Below are 16,414 nucleotides of genomic sequence, written 5' to 3'. Positions count from 1 at the left end.
AGTTCCATCCCTGGCTGGGGATCTGAGATCCCACACGCTGTGTGATGCAGCTAAATGTTTTTTTTAAAAGGTGGAGACCTTGCAGAATTTCTCCCAAGGAAGACACTAGATGGCCAGTGCTTGGCAGGGACAGTGAGGACCATCAGAGTTGGGTGGATGAGAGCCTGAACCTGAGGGAGGGGCCCTGAGCTGCTCTGGACATTTGGGTTTGCTGAGGGGGTTGAGATGTATCGGCAGCAGAACTTAGCCCCTCCTCTATGGAAATGGAAAACCATGTCTAAAGAATATCAAAATCATTCGAGCAAAGCACTTTGAAGCAGTGCCCAGTTATTAGCCTCCCCTGGGGAGTCCTCATGTCTTTTTGGCAGAGTCTGGGGCTGACTCAGGAGAAGAAGAGCAATCTGGAAGTTCTGGGGTGGGCTTGGCTCTGGTCACATTTGTCCTTTTCTGCTGCTCTCTGGAGGAAGGTGGGCCTGAGTAAAGGTGGGCCTCAGCATGGTCAGCCTCGGAAATGTGTGATTTCTGCAAAGCGGCCTTTGGGTATTTATGTCCAGTAATCAGCCAGCTCATCCACAACCCCTGGGATGCGGATGAGGGCTTTTACTGCTTGCCCAGGAGAGGAACCCCGCTCACTGGATCCGCCTGGACCCTGAAGTGCAGAGGAAGCAGTGGTTCCAGCTAGGGCTCCATGGAGCCTGTTGGGTTGTCCTGAGGAGCACGTGGGGCAGAGATGGGAGGCAGAGTTCTTCAAGGTGAAGCGGCTACCAGTACCAGTCTCTGTTGTGGGCACTGGTCTAAGTGCATTTCAGACCAGGATTTGGCAGCCTTTTCTGTACGTGCCAGCCAGGGTCTGGCTTCGACCAGATATGCGGAAGGTAGCCATGCCTCATGACCCTGCAACATCCCCTCCTCTCTGCTCATGGCCCCTTACAGAGCAGTTTTGGCCCCTAGGTCACATTGCCAATTCCTTTTCTAGATGACCTGGGAGGCTTAAGATGTTTTCTGTTGCCTCTGAGTGACTGGCGAAGCTAAGATGCCAATCTCTTCCCACTAGGAAGGACCCTTCTCGGCCATAGTTCCACTCAAAGCTTTTCAGGAAGAGAGAGAGGGTTCACGTTCTCCAGCTCTAGGCATCCTGAGTGTTCCTCCCTTCAGTAGGAATGAGTAATTCCTTTTGGATAAAACTTCAGAAGACAACATTTGATGCATGACAATGGATGCAATTTTTTTTTTTTTTTAAATTTGGGGCATTGCAGTAGCAATTGGCAGAAACCATTTTTGGGTGCATAGGTAAGAATTTAAGATGCTGCTCCTAGGGCATCACCATTCGAATGATGATACTGGTTCTGGCACAAAGAATAGAGTAAAACGTGATTCCTGGCAGGCTGCCTGCCTGGACTTCGTTAACCCGGGCGTGCCTGCCGTCCTCTCTCATTGCAGCGACAAAAGCCAGCGGTGTCCTTTGCAGACGCAGAATCAGCAGGGACTGGCCAGGACAGATAATGATGCTGGGTGTTCGTCTCCGAGCAACCTGACCTACATTTGGAAGAAGCGGCAGCTTCCCTGCTGGGCTCAGTTTGCTGCACGCTCACGCATCACAGTCCTGTCTGCTTTTCACTTAGAGAGTCTACCACGTAGAGATGACACATGGTCAATCAAGAAACCGTTTTACGTGCCTAGTCTGAGAGGTTATGGATAGTAGATACTCAGTAAATGTGAATTCCCTCCACTTTAAAAACCATCCCCTATTGAAGAGGCATTCCCTGCAAAAGCCTGCCCTGCACAGACCCCAGGACCTGGGGAGGAGTCTGATTCATCAGTCAATGCCAAGATAGGCAGAGCTGAACTTACAGGCAAAGCCACAGCCATGCTCCATGTAGGTGAGGGCTTTGCTTGTGTGTTTGACCATCACTTGCCTGAAGATATGTAAGTCTTAGGTGGTAGTGTGGCAGAGAGCAAGAGTGAGGTCTCACAACAAATGTATCCCATTTGGTCTGCCTGAGAAGTTTGGCCTCTGAAGTTTTTACCCAGAGTTTGGAGAATTTAATCTATCTGCAATCAGGATTTGCTTGGAGGTGATTTCTAAGCATTCACTGCTACTTCTTTGGCTCTTAAAGGGGTGATTTGGTGTTAGCAGTAAAACTGTCTTGGATGATTGGACTTCAGTGAATGGTAGAATGCTTCACAGTAATCTTTTACTAAGTAGTCCAAGCAGATCAGCGATTTAATGAACGTGAACTTGGGCAAACTCCGGGAGATGGTGAGGGACAGGGAAGTCTGGTGTGCTGCAGTCCATGGGGTCGCAAAGAGTCGGACACGACTTGGTGACTAAACAACAAAAACCAAGCAGGTACTTTTGAAACGAGCATAACTCAGAACATTCATGCGCCACGTCATGCAATGGTATCAGGCAGTGACAGGGCAAACAGGCTCTGGAGTGGGTCGTAAGGTCCAAATTTTGGCTTCATCACTTCCCAGTTGGGGGACTCAGACAATTTACCTACCCTGCTTCTGCCTCAGTTTCCTGATCTGTTAGACATAGGTGATGGTAGCACTTATATACTACAGAGTTGTTTGCAGATTAAATCAACTAATATAAGTAGACCACTGACAACAGGGTCTGGTCGATACACAATCTTGGTTTAATTCGTAACCGATAAATCAGTAGTATAATCAGACATTTTCCCAATAAATAGACATCCTAATTTTCCTTATGGGGATCTCTTTCTCCCTATGAACAGTGATTTACACAGTGGGATGGTATTGTAAGTAAAAATTCAAGCCTTATTATTTTCACTCACATATAAGCAAGCATTTTCCCAAAGTATAAAAGTTAGTTATAAACGTAAATTTTAATGACTGCATAATGTAATCATATGGATTAGCCATAATTTGTGATAAATTTTCCTAGTGTTGAACATTTTGGTTGTTCCATGCTGCTGGGTGGATGGTGGGGGCACCAGACGCCCATGAGTGTATAACCATTTCTATATTCTCTTTTCTCAGTGTCTCCTTATTCTTAGGTTAGATTTCCAGAAATAAAATCAATGGGTCAAAGGGATAAATATTTTTAAGGCCCTTGATAAATATTAACAAACGGCTCTCCCAGATCGTTTATAATTAAACTCCCACAATGACGTAGGCAAGTTATTCCTATGAGAGTCATCCCCTTGGGCCTCTCAATATGAAACACGATACCCGACTAACGGACAAAGAGAACCCTTGAGAGGTCTTGAAATAGAAATCATTTTAAAGTTCATTGGACAATCTTTTGTGATTAGCAACAACAACAAGACGAAAGCCAGATCTGATTTTGACCCAGCATGCACGAAAGAGTGCCTGAGTTGTTCAGGCTCTGATACCAGCATGAATTTTTCTCTCCTGTGTCAGTGAGAGCTTGATACCAACGTTGCTGTATTCGGCGCTGAAATGGCCAGGCCTGTGGAAGGCTGAGTCTTGACCCTCTCTCCCCTCCCACCAGTTACACCGTGGGCACAGTCCAGGAAAACAACGACCAGGTCTGGAAGTTCCAGAGGTACTTCCTGGTGCAGGAATACTGCAGCCGCCTCAACATCCCCTTCCCCTTCGTGGTCTTTGCCTACTTCTACAAGGTGGTCAAGAAGTGCTTCCGGTGCTGCTGCAGAGAGAGGAACACGGAGCCCTCCGCCTGCTGTGAGTGGCTCAACCCTTGCGCTGGGGCCCAGAGGCGGGGGTTCGTTTCTGGGAGGGTGTCTTGTCCACATCTCAACAGGGGGGGTTAGTCACAGTTATTTCAGCACTCACAGTGGTGTGTCCTGAGACTTCTCTGACGGCCCAGTGGTTGAGACTGAGCTCCTAAGGCAGGGGGCGGGGGCTGGGTTTGATCCCTAATCAGAGAACTGAATGAGATCCCACATGCCACACAACGGGGAAAAAAAAACAAACAAACCCAAGTGTTCGTCTGTGAAGGTCAGGCAGAGAGTCCCCCAGTGACTTAATTCAGGAGGAAGAATAGATTAAGAAAGACATCCAGATCTGCTGGGACAGCCTTGTTCCAGGGGCTCGCTTTTGGATGGACATCATAATGGTGTAAGCAGGATGTTGAACAAACACGACGGGTGGGATAGTGTCAAAATGTGACTTGGTTCTTGCTCTCTGTTGCTTCTGTGACATTTATTCTCTGGGAAACCTTAGGTCTGATTCTGGCAAGGCTCACGGTTGCAGAAACCAGTACTCGAGAAACCAGGCCCCACACTCGGAGAGTTGGAGAACTCAGGTTAATTATACCGGCGGGCCCAGAGGAGTTAACACTCCAATCTCTGAGCCCCGAACAAAGGGATTACAGAGATTTTATAGACAAACTGTAGTGGGCAACACTAGCTGTTAATAGGCTGGTTTAAACTAAGGGGTTTCATGCATGCAGGAACAGCAGTCAGGATGGGGAGGGGGATGCCTGGCCTGGACGGGCATGATTAAGCAGGTTTGCAGGGGCTGGGCGATTGCAAAGAGCAGGACAAGGGTGAGTGAGATAAACTCCAGTTCCAGTATTGCAAGTCTCCACTTTCTGAGACTACGTGACCTCCGTGATCTAGTCTTTGCAAGGGGCAAGCTGAGTTACAGAGGCAGAAGGGGAAGGAGGTCATGTCAAATTTTAACGTTCCCTCTTCATTCATGCCTTTTCTGGTGGTTCTTAGAGAAAATCTTCCAAAGACCTTACTTGGTTAAAGACTCTCAGTTTAGGAATTGGGACCCGCTGTCCAATAGATTAACCTGCCTGTTCGCCGTTTTCCAGAGGGGAGACTCCCCTTAGCACCCTTCTCAGCTAGTGGACTCGAAGGAAGGGTGGGCCACTGGCCTTCCTCTCTCCCTGCCTCCTGCCCACTCACTCACCAGCTGCCCTAACTGACCTTCTGTGGGTAGGAGTGCAGCAGAAGGGAGAGGAAAGAGCGGAAACCCTCTGTGGAAACAGTGGCGCTGCCCTGGGCTGGCTCCGTGCCCCCTGGCCTGTGCGTGTTTCCAGCTGTCCCGCGATCGCATGGTGCATGGTGGGTCCGTCAGCTGAACCCTGCCCGACCCCTTCACACCACACACTGTTCCTGGGGTCTGGCAATGCTTTCTCCGGGGGCTGCTCCTCGACCTGAGCCTCTGGTCTCCAGGGGTGTCTTCTGCACACTCCCCCGCACTGCCTTCTGGAAGGCAAGAGTCCACTCGGCCGTGCGGCTTGCTCTGTCTCTCTTGCATGTTTGCCCACCTCCTCAGCCCTGTTAGACTCTAGGCAGGCAGTTCCCCACCAGCCCATCTGCTCGCCCCGCCTGTGGGAGCTGGACTCTCTGACCGTTGACCCTCGGTCACACCTGGTTCCACCATCTTTTTGGCTGCAGAGAACCCACATCCGGCTCTCTCCCCTGAGACCCTAGAGTTTCCTAACGCCCCTTCCTTGAGCCACTAAGCTGGGCAATTCTTCCTCACCCACAAGTGTGTTTCCACTAGATTCAACCCAAGGGAGAGAGAGGCCTATTTTCATTCCTCCGGATGTTTGGATGCAAAGAAAGAGTTGGAAAGAGCACTGCCGGCTCCTGTAGCTTGCTCTTTAGCCTCCGGCTTAAGCCGGGGGCTCCATCTCAGGGTGAGAGTGGGGCACAGCTGCAGGGCAGGCGTCTGCACATTGACGGGGCCCAGACCCTTTGGGGTCCACATGGATGTTTCCATTTTTTTTTTTTTAACAGTCAGAAGGAAAAGAAATAATTTTTAGGTGACAGAAAATCTATTGGTACGTGTGTGGGAAGCCACCACTTCCCTGGTGACTCAGACGGTAAAGTTCTGCCAACTGTGCGGGAGACCCAGGTTCAGTCCCTGGATCGGGAAGATTCCCCTGGAGAAGGAAATGGCAACCCACTCTAGTACTTTTGCCTGGAAGATCCCGTGGTCTGAGGAGCCTGGTAGGCTACAGTCCATGGGGTCGCCAAGAGTTGGACACGAGTTCACTTTTGCTTTCATATATGTGGGTGCGTGTTCAGTTATGTCCAACTCTTTGTGACTCCATGGACTGTAGCCTGCCAGGCTCCTCTGTCTTCATGGAATTTTCCAGGCAAGAATGCTGGAGTGAGCTGCCTTTTCCTTCTCCATGGGATCTTCCTGACCCAGGGATCCAACCTGTGTCTCCCATGCCTCCTGCATTGGCAGGTGGATTCTTTACCACTGAGCTGTCCGGGAAACCCCTATTGGTATATACTTGTCTTTATACCAACCCAGTCATATAATCTTTTTAATATTTTCTTCATCCAGGAAGGGGCCCATGATGGCAGAAGTGCCAGTGCTGAGGGCCTGGGGTGGCTGACTTATCTCAGTTGCCACGGACCAGCCCTACAGTAAAATTAGAAGTCCTGTATCCCAGGGACTCCATCAGTTCAGGGACTCACAGAGGTCATCAGTGGTTCTGTGTGCTGCTTAGGGATGCACAGCTGATGACCCAGATTGGACTCAGCCCTAGAACCTGCGAGATTTCCATTCTCTCTCTTTTTTTTTTTGAGGAAAAGCCAAGAAGGGTCTCACTGAGTCTCTAAGAAGATCTCTTGTATCTTATCTAACAACTCCATGAGACCTGGTTGCTTGAAAAGCTACTATTTATCTGCTCACTGACTGGGCTTCCCCGGTGGCTTGGACAGTAAAGAATTTGCCTGCAATGTGGGAGACCTAGGTTTGATCCTTGGGTTGGGAAGATCCCCTGGAGGAGGGCATGGCAACCCACTCCAGTATTCTTGCCTGGAGAATCCCTGTGGACAGAGGAGCCTGGCGGGCTGCAGGCCATGGGGCTGCAAAGAGTCGGACACGACTGAGTGTCTAAGAATGCACGACTACCATCATGGGTTCATGTTCCATTTTGGGCCAATCATTCCTGTCTTTCTAGTATATCCCAAATATTTTGATGATTCAGAAAGTAAAAACATGAATTTTACTAACCTAGATATGATAATTGGCTGTAATTGAGAAAAATTTAATTTGTCAAGAACCATCATTTTTTTTTTTTTTTGTTTGATTCCTGCAAAGAAAAATAGGGGAAAGGCACTCAGGAATATGACCTTCAATATTGTTCATAATTTGCTTCTGTGTTACCCCTGCAGCCGTGATCCCCTAAAGTCTGGCTTTCAGAATGTAAACGTACAACGACCCCCATCTCATGTCACAGTTTAAAGAATCCTCATTGTCGACTCTTTTAACAGCATTATTTCAAGATGTTAAATGTCACTTTGGGGATGTCATTAGCTATCACATGTATGTAATGAGGAAAGGTGTTTTGACAATTTGGATAAGTTACTGTCTTTCTCCTCATTGTTTTGCTGTGGAAGACAGTGAGTCGTTTCTAACCAAAAGAATGAGAAGTCTTTATATCAGGGATGGGAATTGAAAGCTGAGACCTGGAATTTGTACTCAAAGACTACACCCAAGGATCAGAGGCCTGTCATGAAGCATCTCAGAACTACCCTTGAGTCTGTTTTGAAGCCATGTCATGGATGAATGTCTGTAGAACCTGTGGGAAGGCTCAGGGGAGCAAACCAAGCCTGCATACTTGGAGGCAAATGCAAAGTAAATTTAGGAAATGTGTTGCCAATGAGAGTCTTTGGCAACAAGTTTCATACTTCTTCCTGAATGGTTACAGAGAAAAAACAAATGATGGAGAAAGGTTGTGGGGAGGAAGGTTTGACGAAGTATAAAGGAAAGTGAAAGTGGCTCAGTTGTGTTAGAGTTTTTGTGACCCCCCTGGACTAAACAGTCCATGGAATTCTCCAGGCCAGAATACTGGGTAGCCTTTCCCTTCTCCAGGGGATCTTCCCAACCCAGGGATCGAACCCAGGTCTCCTGCATTTATTCTTTGCCAGTTGAGCCACAGGGGAAGCCCAAGAATACTGGAGTGTGTAATCTATCCCTTCTCAGGGGATCTTCCCCACCCAGAAATCGAACCAGGGTCTCCTGCATTGCAGGCAAATTCTTTGCCAACTGTGCTATAAAAGCCATGTCTGACAGTTAGTGCCGTCTGGAAATAATGTAGTGCCTTGTGAGGTAGGGAATTCCTCATCACCCGTGGGATTCCAGCTGGGGATGGGGAGGTAGAGGGGTCCATGGGACAAAGGTCTGCTCTCCAGCCCAGAATCAGTAGAATCAGGAGACGTGATGTATGGGTGAGGACAAATCAGTCCTTTGGATTCAGGATGGGCTGAGAAGGCAGGATAAGATGCAGATATCCTCCCCAAATTTATTTGTGATTAAGCATAATAAGAACATAAATGTAGAAAACAGGCATGTGGACGCCGGGGGCTGAGGAAGGTGAGGGTGGGGGGAATTGGGAGATGACCTGTCTGGTGGTCTCCCATTCCCGTTCCATTTTTGTATCCTTCCTGAGACTAAGAACTGTCTGGAGAGAGCATCGTTGGCTCTCTGTTTCTCCGATTGTGGTGAGCCCTTCAAGGAGACAGATAGAGAATAACACGGCTCATTCTGACATGTTTGCTTTCTCTAGTTGGAGCTCCTGTCCACTTGCTGGCCAGGTTTGGGGATATGTTTTCTTTCATTCATTTGTTTTTATTGGAGTATAATTGCTTTACAATGCTGTGTTGGTTTCTTGGTGAGCACACACACTACCATGTGTAAAATAGAAAACTCTACACTGTGACGACCTAGAGGGGTGGGAGGGAGGTCCAAGAGGAAGGGGATATGTGTATGCGTGTGGCTGATTCACTTTGTTGTACAGCAGAAACCAGCGCAACATTGTAAAGCAACAAAGCAACATGTGTTGGGCAGTCGCTCAGTCGTGTTTGACTGTTGGTGACCCCATGTGAGCCCTGCAGCACGCCAGGCTTCCCTGTCCTTCACCATCTCCCAGAGCTTGCTCAAGCTCATGTCCATCAAGTCGGTGATGCCATCCAACCATGTCATCCTCTGTCATCCCCTTCTCCTCCTGCCTTCTGTTTTTCCCAGCATCAGGGTCTTTTCCAATAAGTTGGCTCTTCGCATCAGGTGGCCAAAGTATTGGAGTTTCAGCTTCAGCATCAGTCCTTCCAATGAATATTCAGGGTTGATTTCCTTTAGGATAGACTAGTTTGATCTCCCTGCAGTCCAAGGGACTCTCCAGAGTCTTCTCCAATTAAAATAGATAAATAAATAAAGTGAAAACAAATCCCCCAACCTGGCCAGCAAGTGGACAGGAACTTCAACCAGGGGAAGCAAAGAAGGCAGAAATCAGCTGTGTTCATCTGCACCTGTCTCCTTGAAGGGCTCACCACAATCAGAGAAACAGTGAGCCTATGATGCTCTCTCCAGACAGTTCTTAGTCTCAGGAAGGAATAAAGACATAACGGGGATGGGGGTGGAGGACAGGATCCTCCAGTCACTGTGCAATGATGACAGAAGACAGGGAGCCAAGAGCCTCTTTACTCCCTGGAGATTCTGGGGCATCTGGTCACCACCTGCCTTTTGTCTTTCTTTCGGGATGGCTAATTCCTGAACCACAGCATTCTGTGGCCGTTGACTCCTAGCACGGTAACTCATTTCCTACATTTACTTTGCATTTGCCTCCAGTGATATGAGAATCATGGGGTTTAAGCTTCACATGGCTCTTCTTTTGAGAAAAATGCAAGATTTTTCAAATAACTTTTCAGAAAAGGTAGAATCCAAGCTTCCCTGTTTAGTATGTTTTGGGCGATACTTTCAAGTGATGGTAAAATGTATGCTATCCAGTGATTACAGTTTTATAAAACCCATCACTTTTCATGAATGAAAAAGTATTTATTTATAGAACATTTGCAAAATACAGAAAAGCTCACTAAGGGTAAGAGCAGCTGGGCTTCAGACGGTGAAGAATCCACCTGCAATGCGGGAGACCTGGGTTCGATCCCTGGGTTGGGAAGATCCCTTGGAGGAGGACATGACAACCCACTCCAGTATTCTTGCCTGGAGGATCCCCATGGACAGAGGGGCCTGGCAGGCTGCAGTCCATGGGGTCACACACAGGTGGACATGACTGAGTAACAGCACATTGGTATTGATTCTGTTATTCTTAGGTGGGTGTGTGATAAGTTGATTGCTCTGTGCATACATATTCAAAATCTAATTTGCTCATTTAACTAATAAGCTCCCATAGAACATCTCCCATCACCATAAATATATACCTTTATGACAGTTTTTAGCTGTGGACTATTCCAGCCTGTGGATATACCATACTTCATTAAACCAATCCCTTGTTAAGCATGTGTGATGGTTTCTCCTCTTTGGTTACTATGCCACACTATGATAAGCAGTTTTATATATTCATTTTTGAGTGCATCAGGGACTTTCTTTTTCCTCTGAATTGTTTCCAGAGGAGCAATTTCTAGATACAGTGTATGTACATGTTGAAGTCTTTTGATATGTCTGTTTCCATCCCATCCCTCGTTCCCTAAGGCTGTAACAGTTCACAGATTTTTCCCAGTATGTGGGAAACCTGTTTATTCGCCTCTTTGCCAGCACACGGTACAGTCATTATTGTAGACCCTGCTCAGTTTCCAGTTTGATTGTGCAAATGCTATGTTATTGTCTCAGTCAACATTACCTTGACTCTTAGAGAGGTTGGCCATTTAGTCATTGGCCATTTTTGCTGTCTAGCCACCTAGTTCAGGAGCATCTATTCTTTTCCGGTTGATTATTAAGTTCTGTTATTGGGCTTCCACATACATTTAATTTGAGGAAAGCAAATTGAGAATGACTTTGCTTGGAAAAATCCAGTTTAGAGAAATTCAGTTAGGAATTATTTTTTAAAGTGAATGACCACCATGGAAAAATAAATCTGGATTTGCTGTCTGGGATCTGCTTCAGTTCTGCCCCTTGCATATTGGTTCTGCCTTGACTCCCAATTAATTCTGTTTACACCTAGGAAAATCTTATAACAGTTCCTAAGCTCTAACATCTTGAAGAACAAATTTAAAACTAAACACTGCTGCTGCTGCTAAGTCGCTTCAGTCGTGTCCGACTCTGTGCGACCTCATAGACGGCAGCCCACCAGGCTTCCCCGTCCCTGGGCTTCTCCAGGCAAGAACACTGGAGTGGGTTGCCATTTCCTTCTCCAATGCATGAAAGTGAAAAGTGAAAAGTGAAAGTGAAGTCTCTCAGTCGTGTCCGACTCTTAGCGAACCCATGGACTGCAGCCCACCAGGCTCCTCCGTCCATATCCTGGATTTTCCAGGCAAGAGTACTGGAGTGGGTGCTATTGCCGTCTCCAAAACTAAACACTAGGTAAACTTATTCCGAGTGGACCTCTGCATGAACGCATGCACTTTTCTATCCCCACGAATTCGTGTAGAGGATCGCTGTCCATTGCTAGTCCTGGAAACACAGGTGACACGTTGATCTGTTCTTTCGTTTGTGTGCCGTCTGAAAAGCTAAGTCACTGTAAAAAGTGTTAGTTGCTCAGTTGTGTCTGACTCTTTGCAACCCCATGGACTGTAGCCCACCAGACTCCTCAGTCCATGGAATTCTCCAGGCAAGAATACTGGAGTGGGTTGCCATTTCCTTCTCCAGGGGAACTTCCCAACCCAGGGATCGACCCTGGGTCTGCTGCACTGCAGGCAGACTGTTTACTTTCTGAGCCACCAGGGAAGCCCTACTGTAAAAAAAAAAAAGAACTAAAAATCTTGCTGGAACATTCCCAGGCCAATTTTGCAGCACACCTGGCTTAGGTGAGAGGAAAAGACTTAACATAAGATTTTCCTTGAGGTCTACACCCAGACTGCATATTTCAAGAGGGTAGGAATGAAGTCCAGGGATGATTCTCCCCTCCTCCAAAGTTTCTACCCCAGCGTTAGGTTGAGAATAGACAATTCATCAGTAATTATCTAACTGAATAATCAGTGTAGCATTCTGATGTCATCAAAATGGAACATAGGAAATGTGAGAACCAAATTGACTAGTGAAATGATTTTGTTAAGTCACAAAACACACAGACGGGCTATGGCTGGATCTCTATTTGGAATGAAAATTACATTCCTGTTTCATGCAAGCACCAACTCCTCATTGTTACCAAGAAATTCATTCCTATCCATTGCTCTGCTGCAGTCACTAGTGAGTAACATTAGTCAGGTCAGCTTGTGCAGGACGAATCCAGTTCCTTTGGTTCCAGAGTATGGCAAAATGCCTAGCAGGTGTTGATTTGGGAGGGAAAGGGGTAAGTGAAACAATTTGAATGGTTTTCTTTGTCTCATTCAAGGTTTCAGAAATGAAGACAACATGACTCTGGCTTGGGAGGGTGTCATGAAAGAAAATTACCTCGTCAAGATCAACACAAAAGCCAGCGACTCGTCAGAGGAGTATGTCAGCCACTTATTCCTGCTTTGTGAGGCTCCCCTTGTGTACGGAAGCTAGCAGATCACAGGCAGTTTACTTGAACAAACTCTGGGTAAAGACAAATTGCAGCAGAGAGCAGCAGCGTAAGGCTCAGCCAGCCAAAGGTGACAAACGCAGAAGGCCGTGTCAGCCTTCCAGGAAGGGCCAAACCTCCCCACCTGCTGTCTGATGGCCCTCCTGATTGCAGGGAAGAAAGAGGTGTTGATATTTGGAACCTGCAAGGCAATGCCATGGACCAGGTGACCAGAGCACGGGTCCCTGTGGCATAGCTGCAGAGGTGAATTCTGGGAAGATCCGCACATCATGGGCAGCAGTCATTACTTCACAGGGTCCACACACGTATCTGTGCGAGGAAGAAACAGAGACATTAGAAGACGGCAAAGCCCTTGGGTTGATCTGTCACAGACTGTTGTTGTCCCTGGGAAGTCCTGAGCATCCTCTGTGAGGCACATGGAGTTGCTGTAAACATCCCATAGACCTAGCCACATCACTCCCTCCATAGATGGTCCACGAAGAATGTGGGCTGCAGGGTCTCCAGGAGCATGCCCTTTGAGCTTAAAATGGGGTTAACAGGGTTAATAGTCAAATGTAATTCTAACGGAGAGCTCCAAACACACGTCAGAATTTGTCTAAGGAAGGGTAGATCTAAGAACGACTACTCCCTTTGTTAGGCTTAACACAGCTGTCGCACAGCTATCAGGAGCACGGGACGTGCTTTTTCTCTTCGAGCAATGAGGCAGAGGCCTCTATCCTCCTCTGTCTCTGGACTCAGAGATCTTAGTTTTGGAAGGAAGGAATGGACATTACATGTCATCTTCCACTTCCCACCCACATCAACAAAGGTTACATCAATTTGCTGTCCTTCCAAATGGGACAAGAATGCAGTTCTGCTTTGGTTGGGTATTTGGAAGAAAGTAAAAATGATAAAAGCAGCTGATGTTAATTTAGTTGGAGATGAAAATGATCTGTATTTTGTTCTTTAAAATGGAGCTTAATAACCCTTCTCTCTCTCTCTCTCTCTCTCTCTCTCTCTCTCTCTGTTCTCTCTCTTTTTCAACATCTTTGAAGAATAAAGCATCGTTTTAGACAGCTGGATACAAAGGTAGGGTCCTGTTTATAGTTTGGGAAATATTTTTTAAACTCTTATTATCTTTGAGCTTTCAGCTAGAGGCCAGTGTCCAAAAATAAATGAAGTTAATTGTTTCAAAAAATGGATATGACCCTGTTCTGTGTTCAGTTGTCTTCGTTCACTGCGTAAAGTCTGACTGCTGGAACAAAATTGCTTCTCAGATGTTCCTAGCCCACGTGGGAATAGTCCTGAGTCCCATTTCTACAATGTCTGAAATTTCTCCTGCTTCTGTCTAACCCAGGACCCCATTTCTCTTTTTCTCTCAAGAGAAACATTCTTGCAATGACAAGGAACACCAGGCAGGCTCAGAAAAGCAGCTTGGGAGCCTGGGAGCCTCTATGCCAGTCTTTGTTGCCACTCTAATTTGTCACCTGCTGAATTTAAATTATGAATGCATGAATACACACATAAAAGTCAAGCCTAGAGAGAGAATGCCCACCTCCATCCTGAGCTGGGCAGCTGGAAATTATGATTTGGTTCAGGAGAAGTGGCAATCGATTCATAAGTACTGGCTCCCTGTTAGACTCTGAGGAGGAGGTGGTATCTCTCTTATCGTGGCATTTTGAGGATGGGCCCTGGGTACTGCAGTCACATGTCGCACTCAGTGCTGCCCCCCCTTGCCGCCCCCAGGGTGTGCCTTTTCACTGACAATACCCCATCAGGGGTGGCAGGGTCTCCAGTACCCAAATCCCCACCTGTAGGAGGGTCTCAAGGAACATTGAATAAATGAGCCAAAAGTGCTCTTTTCAGAGCTCTAACTGATGATTTATCCAGTCCACAAGTCCTTGCGTGTGTATGTCTGTGTTAGTTATCAGCAGCATGTGAAACATCTGAGGCCATGAGTCCAGGGGTCTCCCTGCGCTCTGGTCCTGTGCAGGATGCTGAACTGATGCCTGGAACCTTCCTACCTGTACCCCCTGCCCCCATAGCTTGTCTCTTCCTTCATCTCCTTCCTTCCCCTGGAGCCACCTGCTCCATACATTGGTGTCAGCCACTCAGGATGATGGTACATTCTGTGTAGAATGTTTCTGTCACAATCAGCTTTAGTTCCCTACACTTTAGGGACTTCAAAAGACCATCTTATTTCCCTCTTGCTTTTCTGGATCAGGAGTTTGGGAAGGGACCAGCTGGGCAATTCTGCTTCTTATCGTCTCAGCTGGGTTTACAGGGCTGGATTCAACTGGCAGTAAGGCCAGGACTTGGCACCTTGGTGTTCCTCCTCATTGCTTTTCTCCCCACATGACCTCTGATCCATGTGGCTTGGGCATCTCAGGTTAGTTCCCTTTGTTCAATAGGGGCTGGCTTCCAAGACTGAGGAAGCGCTCCCCAAGGTGGGACCTGGACCTGGCATGATGTTGAGTAAAGAAGCCCCAGGTGAGATCTAGCTGGGGGAGGAGTTAATGCCACACGTCCACCCTCTACCCCTCGAGGTGGGAGTGACACGTAGACATGGAGAAGCGTGACAGCTCTCTTTGGAACCACACCATCACACAAGAGTATATCCTGTTTCAACTGCTCTCTTTCTGATCTCGTACTATTGCTGGGTTTTAATTGAGTGACTAAGAAGACCCCTAGTATGCTAAGGCTGTATATTGTCACCCTGCTTATTTAACTTCTATGCAGAGTACATTATGAGAAATGCCAGACTGGATGAAGCACAAGCTAGAATCAAGATTGCCGGGAGAAATATCAATAACCTCAGGTATGCAGATGACACCACCCTTATGGCAGAAAGTGAAGAGGAACTAAAAAGCCTCTTGATGAAGGTGAAAGAGGAGAGTGAAAAAGCTGGCTTAAAACTCAGCATTCAGAAAACTAAGATCATGGCATCCAGTCTCATCACTTTATGGCAAATAGATGGGGAAACAATGGAAACAGTGACAGCTTTTATTTTCTTGGGCTCCAAAATTACTCCAGATGGTGAAGCAGTCATGAAATTAAAAGATTGCTTGCTCCTCAGAAGAAAAGCTATGACAAACCTAGACAGCATATTAAAAAGCAGAGCACTGCTTTGCCAATAAAGGTCTGTCTAGTCAAAGCTATGGCTTTTCCAGTAGTCATGTATGGATGTGAGAAATGGACTGTAAAGAAAGCCAAGGGCCAAAGAATTGATGCTTTTGAACTGTGGTGTTGGAGAAGACTCTTGAGAGTCCCTTGGACTGCAAGGAGATCCAATCAGTCCAACCTAAGGGAAATCAATCCTGAATATTCACTGGAAGGACTGATGCTGAAGCCGAAACTCGAATCCTTTTGGCCACCTGATGTGGAGAGCTGACTCATTTGAAAAGTCCCTGATGCCGGGAAAGATTGAAGGTGGGAGGAGAAGGGGATGACAGAGGATGAGATGGCTGGATGGCATCACTGACTCAATGGACATGAGTTTGAGCAAACTCCGAGAGATGGTGAGGGACAGGGAGGCCTGCTGTGCTGTGGTCTGTGGGATCGCAAAGAGTCAGAGACAAGTGAGCAACTGAACAAGGAAGACACCACTGGACTAAGTGCCATCAAAGCAGACATGGCTCCCAAACTTCATGAATGGACCCCTTGTTGAATGTTTGGATGTGGGAGCATTTTCAAGCCCAGTTACGTAGGATTAAGTAGGAATAACACTTTGCAGCATGAGGCGTGTTTCCAGATTGTCTGAGTCTGCATCATCCGGGAACAAGGTCAGCAGCTGTGAAGACCCTAAGTCCAGAGAGGCATGGAATGTTCTAGACTAGAGAGGGACAGTGTGGATGAGGGGGAACCCCGAGTGGGAAGAAGGGGGAAGCTATGTCATCCTGTGAGGGAACTTGTTGGCCTCTTTAGGGATGGGTTTTTATTCCCCCACAAACCTTTGGGGACATATCTGGGGACACTCCCTTGAAGAGCCCTCTGAGCGGTCAGAGTGGCCACATAAGAGGGGCTTAAGCAGTTTGGCTTGGGAATAGAGGTACG

At 47.2% G+C, this 16,414-nt stretch overlaps 1 protein-coding gene across 2 annotated transcripts in view; it reads left to right on the top strand.

The window, feature by feature from the left end:
• TRPM8 (transient receptor potential cation channel subfamily M member 8) overlaps positions 1–16,414 on the top strand; it is a 91,890-nt gene that overhangs the window by 67,628 nt on the left and 7,848 nt on the right. For both annotated transcript variants that reach the window (XM_069585106.1, XM_069585115.1), the window contains 3 exons: positions 3,482–3,672; positions 12,212–12,311; positions 13,417–13,450. In XM_069585106.1, the coding sequence (XP_069441207.1) occupies positions 3,482–3,672; positions 12,212–12,311; positions 13,417–13,450 (325 nt within the window). The remainder of the gene's footprint in view (positions 1–3,481; positions 3,673–12,211; positions 12,312–13,416; positions 13,451–16,414) is intronic.

This window comes from Ovis canadensis, chromosome 1 (assembly GCF_042477335.2).
Source record: "Ovis canadensis isolate MfBH-ARS-UI-01 breed Bighorn chromosome 1, ARS-UI_OviCan_v2, whole genome shotgun sequence".
NCBI lineage: Eukaryota > Metazoa > Chordata > Mammalia > Artiodactyla > Bovidae > Ovis > Ovis canadensis.
Note: the sequence above shows the minus strand (reverse complement) of the source record. Positions and strands in the feature narration are given on the sequence as shown.